The following is an 11,536-nucleotide window of genomic DNA, read 5'->3' on the forward strand; positions in this document are numbered from 1 at the left end:
TGGCTGAAAACCAGCATGAAGCTGATTGTTGATGTTGTTTACTGTACAAACTCAGGTGGGTTGCTTGGGCTATGAGGATGATTCAGCAGCCACAAGTTCACTGATGTGTAAATATGTAAGTTGTTGAAGAGAAACAAAATTCACTTGGGTGAAAAACAAGCAGGTGAAGGTAGTTGGGTTGGTGTAACTGGTTTCTATGGTAATCCAGTTCTTCTTTAGCTTTCTGGAAGTCCATAATCAGTTGACATGTTGTCATTTTGAGACAATGTTAATAGAGAAAGCTTCACAAGACCTGGATAAAGATTCATTTCACTGGATTTCTGTGCCACTTATTCTATTCATTGTGCTGTGATATAGATGAAGGTTTTCATGCATATTAATCTGAGGATGAGGTTCCTGTCCTGGTTGTGGGAGTCTTACGGTGAAGGTTTACCAGTCAGCTGCTGGTTGTCCAGCTCCTGTGTTTTTTTTTTGTTTGTTTGTTTTACCACATCTTCTCCTTTCCAGCTGGAAATTCAGCACAACAAGCTTCGCAGTCTGATGGCCAAGCAGATAGACTATGAAAACACTTTGGAGCAGCGCAGCGAGGAGCTCTTAAAGTCCAAGTCCTTCCCAGACCCTCAGACAGAGTGCAAACCTCCTCCGCCCTCGCAGGAGTTCCAAACAGCACGCCTCTTCCTCTCTCACTTTGGTTTTCTGTCTCTGGAAGCCCTAAAGGTCCGTACAAACACGTTTCCCCTCCCTCTCGTTTGTAAACTCTGCCGTTACTCGACCAGCTTACCGCCTTCGTGTGACTTCTTTCAGGAACCCAACAACAGCCGTCTACCTCCTCATCTGATTGGCCTGGACTCGTCCTTGCCAGGGTTTTTTGATGACATCAGCTATCTGGATCTGTTGCCCTGCCGACCGTTTGACACTGTCTTTATTTTCTACGTGAGAGCGGGACAGAAAAGCAGCTCTGAGGTAATAAACAGACTTCCAGACTCTGCAGGTATTTTACTGGCACCTTGAAGATGTGCAGTTTGAAATTTTATAAATAGATTTTGACGTTGGTTGAAAATAAAATGGGTTACAAATAAAAGTTTGTTCTGGAATGAACTTCCAGAAAACTGCAGAAATGCTGCAGAAACACTGAGTGACTAAAAACCCACCAGTTTGATTCCTCATAACTGGAACTTTGGTGAATTTATTTGACGAATACTTGTTTGATGATTTTGATGATGACATTTGACAAATTGTATAGTTTGTTGCTTATTTTATGATTGTTGACTGTATTATGTTTTTATGGTGTTAAGGTCTTTGAACCAGGTATTTTTTGTATTATTTAACATGATAAAATTCTTATCATAAGCAATTTGATTTACTGTTGTCAAAATAAATTCCAGTTGATGTTTAAAATTCCTAAAACTGTTCATATTGTTGTTAGTTTTATTATTTTCTCCACTCATTAAATATCAGTAAATATGATTGAATGCAGTTACTGTGTGTGCTAGTGAAATAAATCACACTTCTTTATAAATGTGTGTGTTTATCAAGATCAGTGCTGGAACTTTACGTCCATGTCGCCCAGCCTTGTTGCTGAAAAATATGAAACGTAAATGATCTAGACTTGAAAAGGAAGTTTAGCTCTTCACTGTTGGGCAGACAGATTTTTCTGTTTAGTCAGAACATTGTTGCTGTTTTTCACTCTGTTTGCAAAATGATTTTCTGGTATATTAATGTGCATCTCCATGGTGCTCAGATTTTGAGGAATGTGGAGTCATCAGCTACTGTCCAGCCCCACTTCCTGGAGTTCTTGTTGTCTCTGGGCTGGCCTGTGGATGTGGGCCACCATCCGGGCTGGACGGGCCACCTGGACACCAGCTGGTCCCTGAACTCCTGCTTTGACAGCACTGATCTTCAGACAGGTCAGCTTACGAACAGTTCCAAACGCAGCAACTGATGCTGTTATCTTCACCAAATTACGGTTTTTGTTTTCGTCAGAGGAAGCGGCGAGCCCCGAGGACACGGGAGGTTCAGTGTTCAACGGAGAGAAGAAAGTTTTGTACTACGCTGATGCTCTCACAGAGATTGCCTTTGTTGTTCCCTCTTTAACAGAAAATTCAGGTTTGTGTTCAGAAACTTCTACACAATTGAGCAGATATTTGCTGCTCTAATATTTGCAATTTGATTAAATCACTTTACAAGTTAATGTAGGTATGAAAAAATAAAATTTAGTTTGGGAACTTTACTATTTCATTGTCTGAGATCAAATCTATTTGTTCCTAAAAATATATTTATTTTTAGAGAATGACCTTTATGATTAGATTGTCACATCACAGCTGCAATTTTCATACAAATCATTCAACATTTTGGTTTTTGAATTACTGACAGAACAATACACACTCATTGACAGACTAAAAATGGCAGTTTGGCCTCCAGATCTCTTTATTTGAGTGTTTTAAATTGGATCCAAGTTTGGTTCAGATGCCGAATAATCCACAGAAATCCCTGTTTTCTGGAATTTTGTAAAACAAACTAAACAAGATCTGTATTCAGTCTGGAATTGTTTATTTTCATTTTGCAATTGCACTGCAAAAACACAAAATTTTAACTTGTCTTTGTCTAGTTTCTAGTTCAAATATGTTAACACACTTAAAATAACACAAGATAAATAGGCCTGTTTTAAATCAATAATTCTTGAAAATGGATTAAAAAAAGGTAAAATTACTATTTTTTAAAAATCTATTTGCAAGACTTAATGACTTAAGCATATTTATCCTGCAGATTTTTTTTCCCAGAGATATTAAGAGGATGTCTGAAGTAAAGCTAATCTTATTTCCACGGTATTAAAATGTTTGAACTAGAAACTGGATAAATATACTTAGTAAGATTTTTTTTTTTCTTTTTTTGCGTCGTGTGGAAGTGTTTTCTGTTTTGGCTGAAGTTGGCCTAAAATCCAAGAGCATAAAATAGTACTTTGTCACACTGTGTTGTAGTTTGTGGTAGAGAGACAAAAGAAAAGTTTAGTTTTTTCTACTCAAAAGTTCATAAATTTTTGAGGATGAAGTTTGGAAAGGTTCAAAATCACAATTTAAAAATGATCAGGAACTAGGACCATCACATGTGAAGTAATGAAAAACCAGGTTGTTGAAAGCGACTTTCCTGGGTTGCTATGTTGCAGAGTCGTCGTCTGTGCACAGTGACTCCACAGTGGAGGCAGACACCAACACAGACCTCATTCCTGGAAAGCAATCTAATCTCACACTGGAACTGTTCCCCAACCACTCTGAGAGCCTTGAGTCCGCTAAAAAGGTAGCTTTGCATTTTGTCTGACTAAACAGAACCTCTATGACAATGTCACAGAACATAATTTAGCTTTTTTTTAATGTACTCACTGCCTAAACTTGCTAAGTTGTGTTACTGTTGCAGCTGAGTCCTTTGGTGAAGACGAAGAGGTCATCGACCGGAAAGTCTTACCCCCAGCTGGGCCCTGAGACCAAAGTGTTTGTGGTCTGGGTGGAGCGCTTCGATGATATCGGTATGCACACACTACTTCTAGTTATAAAACTGTTTCATGTGGCCATACACATTTTTGGATAAAACTGTTCAGGGTTTGGGGTGTGCTGTGCTGGCGCAGGGGTTAAGCACAACCCTCATATGGAGTTCTTAGTCCTCGACGCAGCTGTCACAGGTTCGATTCCCGACCTTGGTGACCTTTGCTGCATGTCTTCCCCCTTCTCTCATTACCCACTTTCCTGTCAATTAACTATCAAATAAAGGCCACTAGAGCCAAAAAAAAAAAAACTGTTCAGGGTTCAGCAAAAATATCTGAAGGTGTTAAATACGACATGACTGTTGATGATTGCTTTGGGTTTTTGGTCTGCAGAGAACTTCCCGTTGTCTGATCTGTTGGCGGAAACCAGCACAGGCCTGGAGGCCAGCATGAGCAACAGCACTTCCTGCAGGTATTCAGAGGTTACCACTGAAAGCACTCTGCTTTCTGCCTTGCACAACCCATCGTCTTGTGATTTGGTTTAGATCAGGTGCAGAAATGAAGAAACAAAAAAGAAACGCTTGTTTTGCAAAACGGTACTTTAAACCTGCTGTGCAAAACAGGAAGTGTTCATATGTGTGTGCAAAGGTTGGCAGAGAAAAAAGAAGTGTGGCAGAGCAGTTTGTTGTTCTTAAATTTTGTCGTGACAAAAATATTTAATCACATAATCTGTCATGTTTTTTTTCTCTCTGGATTTTTCTGTCAGACGAAGGTTTGAGTTGCACACAGGTGTCGACATTGTGTTCTGTGACTCAAGAGTGTTAAGGCTACCGCTAGGTGCTAATGTACTATTACTAATTAGCAAGTATATGATTTTCTTCTCTCCGTTTTTGTCACGATAGAGGGATTAAATTTCATTCATAATGGTCTTAAAAAGTCTTAAATTTGAGTTGGTGGAACCTGCACAAACTCTGCAGGAGTAGACAAGAGCGTCGGTCTGAAAACATGTGAAAGAGACACAAATTACACATTTAATCTTTGTGTAGATTAAAGTTAAGCTAAGTTGGAGACCAACATGCATTTCAACACACTTTCTGGTGAACCTGGGACACAGTGCAAAACAAGCCAAATGTAAAAAGGCTTTATAATACAAGCAAAAGTAAAAGTAAATTTTTGTCTGCTTCAATCTTATCTTTTTGTCCTTCATTCTTATTTCATAGGCATTTAGTCTTTAGTTGAAATATTCCTCATTCTCAATAGATGAGCTTGTTCTGCATAGGCCTGTCGAGATAAACGATAAATCAATTAATCACACGATAAATTAAACCTATCGACCTCATTTTAATTATCGGCTTTATCGTCTCTTCCTGCCTTTTTTTCTTTCTCTTGATGACACTGAATGAAAAAAGGCTCAACTCCGGTGTTCTCCACTGACCCTCCCTTCCTCATTTCCTTAGTGTAATGTCCAGCGCACACGGCAGGAGTTGTCGCCGATTGTCGGCCCATTTTCAAAACCTGAGAGACACATTAGCCGACATAAGTCCTCGGTATAACAGTACGATCGGTTCGTCGTGCCCTGTGGTGTCCAAAATAATGGCTACAAGTCCAGTTAATTCATTTTAAAACCAGGCATTAATCAATGCTTTACGAAAATCTACCTGTGACGCATGTGGCTAGAGTCAGCGTAAAGTCCTGACTGAATGAAAATCATTATGTCACGTTAACGAAGAACAGCTGAAAACTTACCGGGTTTATCAACTGCGGTAGCAATTTGGCTCCAACTCCTCTCCTTTTTATTTCTATATTCTTTGCACAAAATGTTGAATAAACATTCATGTTGTTTCCACATATCATCTCTGATGTCCGCTGGACTTCGGGTTGCGCCATGTCAGCTGTTTGGGATTCCCCTCCGTAATTTCCCCTCAGAAAGCGCGAAGGAGAATCGGCGCTTTCTGATTGGCTACCTGTCACATTCAGCCTTAACGCTCCCCGTCGGGGAAAACCCCTGATTTATTTCGGAGCGGCCACGACGATCTAAATCAGACTACAGGATGATCGGTTACGAAATCACCAGCGACAATCTTAGATCGGCCAACGATCTAAGATTGTCGTAAGGGGAAAATAGGGGCAAAAAATCGTGTAGTATGAACTACTGCATTAGGAAGCCGGATGTGCCCATCTTCTCTATTTAAATCTAGTGATTACTGAAGGCCAATATACGTAGTATACAGACTTCATAATCTGCACTCTTTTGGTTGAATGCAGTATTTGTTTTCACTTTGGCTTTATGTTTAGATTTTATTCAAGTACGTTTTTTGTTAATGGAGACTGAGAATCCATTTTATTTTTGCTTGTTTTGTTTATATCAGTGGTTCTTAACCAGGGTTCGATCAAACCCCAGGGGTGAGTCGGTCTCAGGGGTTCAGCGGAGCCTCTGCCGCGGAGGTAAAGACACACTTGTGTAAAGTCGTGATGACGCCCCGCTTTGCCATCACGTGCTGCAGAGGATCACGTTACATTGCTGAGCCAATCAGAGCTGCGGAGGAGCACTGATTGAAGGAGTTCCACTCTTAGCATGGATTTGAACTTGTGTCTTTAATTACTTCAGCAAAACTCACAGTTTTTACCAAATTCTGTAGCTTTCGGTGTACTTCTAAATCTGCTCTTTAGTCGCATCTTTTCGGGCCTGCTACTGCCTCTAGTGGCGTGGGGTGGTAACACAACTAATATAATTACATTACTAAATCAGAATACTGAAAAGTGTTTATTATTTATTATAAATTTTCATTCTCTTAAGAATGTAGAGCTAATTAAATAATCTAAACAAAACCTTAAAGTGGTTTTCAGTTTCTCTCGATGGCCAACCTGTTGAATTTTAAATACCTTGGGTCGTTCCTGGACAGTCAGCTCAACTTTGCTGAAAACACTGACTATATTTTCAAGAACTGTTCTCAGAGACTCTACCTTTTAAGAAGACTTGGTGATCTTGGGGTGACCCAACTAGACTCTATGTCTTGAATTTGGGGGGGAAAAAATTATACTTTATTTATCACTACAGAAGGGTTCGGTGAATGCGCATATGAAACTGGTGGGTTCGGTACCTCAAAAAAGGTTAACAACCACTGGTTTATATAGTTTATCAGTTCCAATGTTATGTGTTCTTCTGAAAATAAAGTGCATCTATCTATGGCAGGAAATCGCATGCATTATTAGTCATTTCCATTAAATCAGCGTCAAAAGGTCTTGAAACAATATTATCGTTTATCACAATAATTTTTTAGACAATCGCTCAGCAAAATTTGTTATCGTGACAGGCCTAGTTCTGCATTATGTTTTTGTGTTAGATTGCAAGAGTGGTCTCTTTGAAATGATTGGTTTTGTTGTATGAACTTTGTGTTCTTTATGGAGACTAGAGATGTGCCGATCAGGTTTTTTTCTGCCGATTCCAATTCCGATCACCCATGAGGGCCGATCACCGATACCGATCACATAATTATTATTATTATTTTTTTTTTATCATAAGCACTACCGGTTACATTATGTGGAAAAAGAAACCATGAATTCACTTTAATTTAGACAAAAACTTGTTTTTAATAACTTTTTCCAAGTGAAAAACAAAACAAAACGGGCATTGTGCAAATTGTACTGCTATCGGTAATACTATATTTAACAGAAGAGGCTAAATAATGCAAAAAGTCAAAATAAAACCTCTCAACATTGCCAAAAAATTCAAGTATAAAACTTAACATTCAAAGGCAAAAACAGGATCCATTACAATAAACACTCCTGAGTTACTGAATGAAAACTTCCTGTTAGCATGGCGGCTAGCTGATTACTGCTAGCTCTGAGTGGCTGTATCTGACTGAGCGGAGTAATTATGCAGAACGGGGAGGAGATCGATTATTTTTTCAGAGATTATCTGCCTCATGTTAGGACAGCGGTATGTAAAATGTATTAATTTAAGTTGGATGCTGCAGCTTTAAACAGGTTCGGTGTGAGAGTCACTACCAGGTGGAGCAGAAGCGAAGCTCCGTCTGTCAGATATTACTACCTGTAGCGTAGCAGCGGTTCAACAGGAGAGCAGAACCAGCGTCTGACATTGCAGCTCGAAGATTTAACCTTTGTATGTCGAAATCGGGTCCAACCGACCCCACACACGTAAAACTTGTATCATTTGCCATAGTCCTCTACATTTGCCTCAATCCTCGCACGCACAAGGGTTAAATAATTTTGCGGGTTATTTGTTTAGCTTTCTGACCGTCATGCTAAGTCGGGTGAGTGTTTGTAGCTGTGCGCTGCTTTACCTGCTGTCTGATCCTCCGTATGTCTTTTTTACTGCAGTGAGCCTCAATGTAGCCAAACTCCGTCAAATATGTCATTGTTTTTATGTCATATTAGATTCGTCGTGTTGATGCATTTTGACGTGCTTAAATTTTCCGCGCAACACGCAAACTTCCTCATTCACTCAGAGCCTTATAGTTCCACACCACATCGCTTAGGATTTGTTGCTGCGCGTTTGCGCAGAGTGAAGGAAAGAGGAGACCAGCTGCACAGGCAGGTTGGAAATGAGAAGCAGGCGATCAGTTTGTGTGATCGGCAACAAGAGACCGTGATCGGCGATCACCGATCATACATTTTTTCACGGAAATCGGCCGATTATGATCGGTGGCCGATCAATCGGGACACCTCTAATGGAGACGCAACTCATGGGATTCCTGTTCTAATATCACTATAAAGAGGCCATCTTAAACTCACGTCACTGCTGTTTTTCACTCATTTTACCCATTTTAGAATTAAGCTCAGACATTTTAAATACATTTTACAAATAAATAATCAAAGATGACCATTGCATGTGTATTTTTTAAACATACTCCTTCCTGGTCTTTGCTCCAGGTCAGGGCTGTTGGAAAAGGACGTTCCTCTGATCTTCATTCACCCATTGAAGACGGGACTCTTCCGGATCCGGCTGCACGGCGCTGTGGGCAAATTTGGCATGGTGATCCCCCTGGTGGACGGCATGGTGGTCAGCCGCCGGGCTCTAGGTAACACTGTGGCAAGGCACTGTGACTGGCCAACATGGCTGACTACTGGAAACTTTGTTTCGTTGCTTTTAAAGGTGACCTATTATGCTTCCATGAAAAGGTTAGGGCAGTTCTATGGGCCATACAACACATGTTCACTACATTGTTCTTGCTTCAAATCATTCTTAGATAATGAGACTTTAGTTTATTCTGAGCGGTTTTAGAGCCTTGTCACTTTAAATCTGCTGGCCAAATGTTGAGTGCAACTCAACATTTGCACTCACGTGAAAACTACTCCATTCAGATGCACAATTATACAGCTGTACAACTTTGACAAGCAGAGGTGGAGCCTGCTGCACAACCAACAAGAATATAGCCAGGGCTTTCTGAACAATAGGTCAACAACCAGCTTGCCTGTGGTTGCTAGGTAACGGTGCAGTGTGACTCAACAATCAGGAGGTTTTTGAAATGGTTCGTTTTCCAGACACCAAAAACATAAGTTTATTTCAAACATCTGGGTGGTGTGTTTTTTTCTTGTTTGTTTTTGGAAGCAGTTGAGACCCAAATGGAAGTATAAGAAGTAAAAATAATAGGTCCCCTTTAACACTGATGACATAAATTTGTGGATATATTTCACTTTAAAAGTTGGATTTTAAGTCTTTCAGGTGGCATTTGTCCCACCTGAGCTGCTGTGGTGTCTAGTTTCATCAGATGTGTAGAAAACTTTAAAAACTAATGGAAAAATAGAATTTTGATGTGACAAAATTGTGAATTAGTTTTTCTTTCCTTTGGGTCTGCCTTTCAGGGTTTCTCGTCCGTCAGACAGTGATCAACGTATGCCGACGGAAGCGCCTGGAGAGCGACTTGTACAACCCGCCACATGTAAGGCGAAAACAGAAAATCACTGAAATTGTGCAGCGCTACCGCAACAAACAACTGGAGCCTGAGTTCTACACCTCCCTCTTCCACGAGGTCAGAGATGGAAAGCCTCACCTCTAACCCCGCTCCCTCTATCCTGTCCTAACACTGGCTCACACACACACTCTTACCCCGAACCTCTACACAACATACAGCTGCGGTCACACATCCATCCACAAACACACACACACACACAAAATCTTTATATTTATACTGTACTATTTTGTTATTTATATGAATACATATATCAACACTGTTTGCCTTTGACTCTGAGATCAAAGTGTCAGAAACCATGCCAAGGTGAGGGAGAAACACCAACATTTCTGTATTCCAGCCGCTCACCCTGGCTCTGAATGATGGAGAGTCTAATAGTCACTGTCTCTGTTCGTGTTTAGGTTCAGGCTTTGCAGCAAAGTAAAGGTTTGCTTGGTCTTTAATGCAATACGTCACTAACAATGTTGGCCTTTCTGAACTTGTAAAAAACGTTCTTTACACCTTTGTGATTACTACATGATTTTATGGGTTTAGTAACATGAAATTGTGCTCAAATCTGTTTTTCATCATCAATCAAAACAGATTTTTGTTTGGACTTTTGCCAAGGATAAAAACATTAAATCGACATGACCGTGTTTTTGCAAGACAAAGGTTGACCCATAATCTTATCTCACCACTATCCACATATTATTTCTTGCTAGCGCCAGCTACAGTCTTCCTTGTACAAACCTCACGTTTGGCCTTTGGTCTGTCCGTCAGTTTTCTCCCATTTTCTTGTGATGCTTTACTGAGTGCGAATGTCATTTTTGACGCCCTCTGTGCTTCATGCATGGCTCTCCTGTCACACAGCTGCCAGTACTGTGTGCGTGCGCGCGCAGCCGATTCTTTTTGCTCGTTCAGCTAGTCAGTCGACTCTACATGAGGTCAGGGAGCTTTTAAGAGTTCTGAACGTGGCACTAAAAACTGAAAGTTGTCACTAAATTAATGAAATCTCAAGACTACACTTTTAAAAAAATTTTTTTTTTTTTTTTCCTTCTTCAGAATCTGTCAACAAAATGCCATTAGTTTCTCAGTAGTGCTGAAGTTTACTGATAGAGTTCCTGGGTTTGGCCTTGATGTTTGCAGGGCTAAGCTTAGACTAACCTCAGATCTGGTTGAGGTGTGAAGCCACTGCAGATACCAAACTGAAACATTGCACAGTGTGTCTCTTCTAAACAACATCCGTATGATGGTTTCTCCGGCCAAAGTGCTCGCCGTAGCTCACAGTGTGATGGTGAACAGTGCACACATCTTGAGTCAGCCTATGTGTGTAAAGGCTTAAGATTTCTGCACCATGCTGTATAAACTTGGTCAGATTTGCTGATTTAAGCTGTATTTCTTTGAAAACCATTAAAAAAATCTAATTTCTGTTAAGTTTGAAGTTTGGCCTACACAAACGTACGTTGAACCTTAAATTTTTTCACTGTATCTTGGTTTTGATTAATGCCCTCTGACTGCCTGTAATAATGTGACTTTTATTTATCACAGAGATGGAGCAGGGCAAAACACCTCTTAGTTTCTTTTTGATATATATTGGAAAGTCTTAATGCACTGAGCACATTTTAACTATTTTTTGTTACCTTACATGTCTTTTTGTACTTTTTTGCATTTTGAAAGAAAATCCCTGCTGAAGGAAGTTTTATCTTGTGAAATATGAATGAAGAGGGTTTGTGGAGTTTTTAACCTATCATGTCTAATTGTGACTCACTTTTTATGACAGTGCTGTATGCACACGCCTTTTCTGGAAGGAAAGTTCATTAAATATGCTTCGAAGAAACTGCATACAATCAGTCACACGTTCCTGTTACTCCTCTGTTGTTGGACTGTATTTAAGGACTTGCTATGTATAGAAGTGGAAGATTTGTAAATATATGATAGCCTAAGGCATTCACAAGTTGTCTGTAGTGTTCCTCAGCTGAGGCGATGGAGAAAAAAATGTATGTAAGTCTACAGTTATGTGTGGGAGGAACGTGATGGGTTTGAATGTAACATGCATCAATTAAAACTATTATTGACCTTTTAATTTCACCCTGTCCTAATGTTGGATTCTGTTCTTGTGTGATTGAAGAAAAGTCATTTTTCTGTTTTG

The 11,536-nt window shown here is 39.9% G+C and overlaps 1 protein-coding gene across 7 annotated transcripts in view; it reads left to right on the forward strand.

Moving 5' to 3' along the window:
• Positions 1-11,475, forward strand: part of ralgapb (Ral GTPase activating protein non-catalytic subunit beta) — a 39,893-nt gene extending 28,418 nt beyond the window's left edge. For 4 of the 7 annotated variants that reach the window (XM_088006866.1, XM_088006868.1, XM_088006869.1 and 1 more), the window contains 9 exons: positions 508-717; positions 805-963; positions 1,742-1,907; positions 1,984-2,106; positions 3,164-3,294; positions 3,412-3,520; positions 3,869-3,947; positions 8,369-8,517; positions 9,302-11,475. In XM_088006866.1, coding sequence (XP_087862992.1) covers positions 508-717; positions 805-963; positions 1,742-1,907; positions 1,984-2,106; positions 3,164-3,294; positions 3,412-3,520; positions 3,869-3,947; positions 8,369-8,517; positions 9,302-9,495 — 1,320 coding nt within the window. In that variant the 3' untranslated portion in view covers positions 9,496-11,475. Of the gene's footprint in view, positions 1-55; positions 116-507; positions 718-804; positions 964-1,741; positions 1,908-1,983; positions 2,107-3,163; positions 3,295-3,411; positions 3,521-3,868; positions 3,948-8,368; positions 8,518-9,301 lie in introns of all 7 variants that reach the window. The other 3 variants (XM_088006864.1, XM_088006865.1, XM_088006867.1) reach the window with 1 other exon arrangement.
• The last annotated feature ends 61 nt before the right edge of the window (positions 11,476-11,536 follow it).

The sequence above is a fragment of the Poecilia mexicana genome, unplaced genomic scaffold, assembly GCF_051168715.1.
Source record: "Poecilia mexicana isolate PSO_F unplaced genomic scaffold, ASM5116871v1 scaffold_7, whole genome shotgun sequence".
NCBI lineage: Eukaryota > Metazoa > Chordata > Actinopteri > Cyprinodontiformes > Poeciliidae > Poecilia > Poecilia mexicana.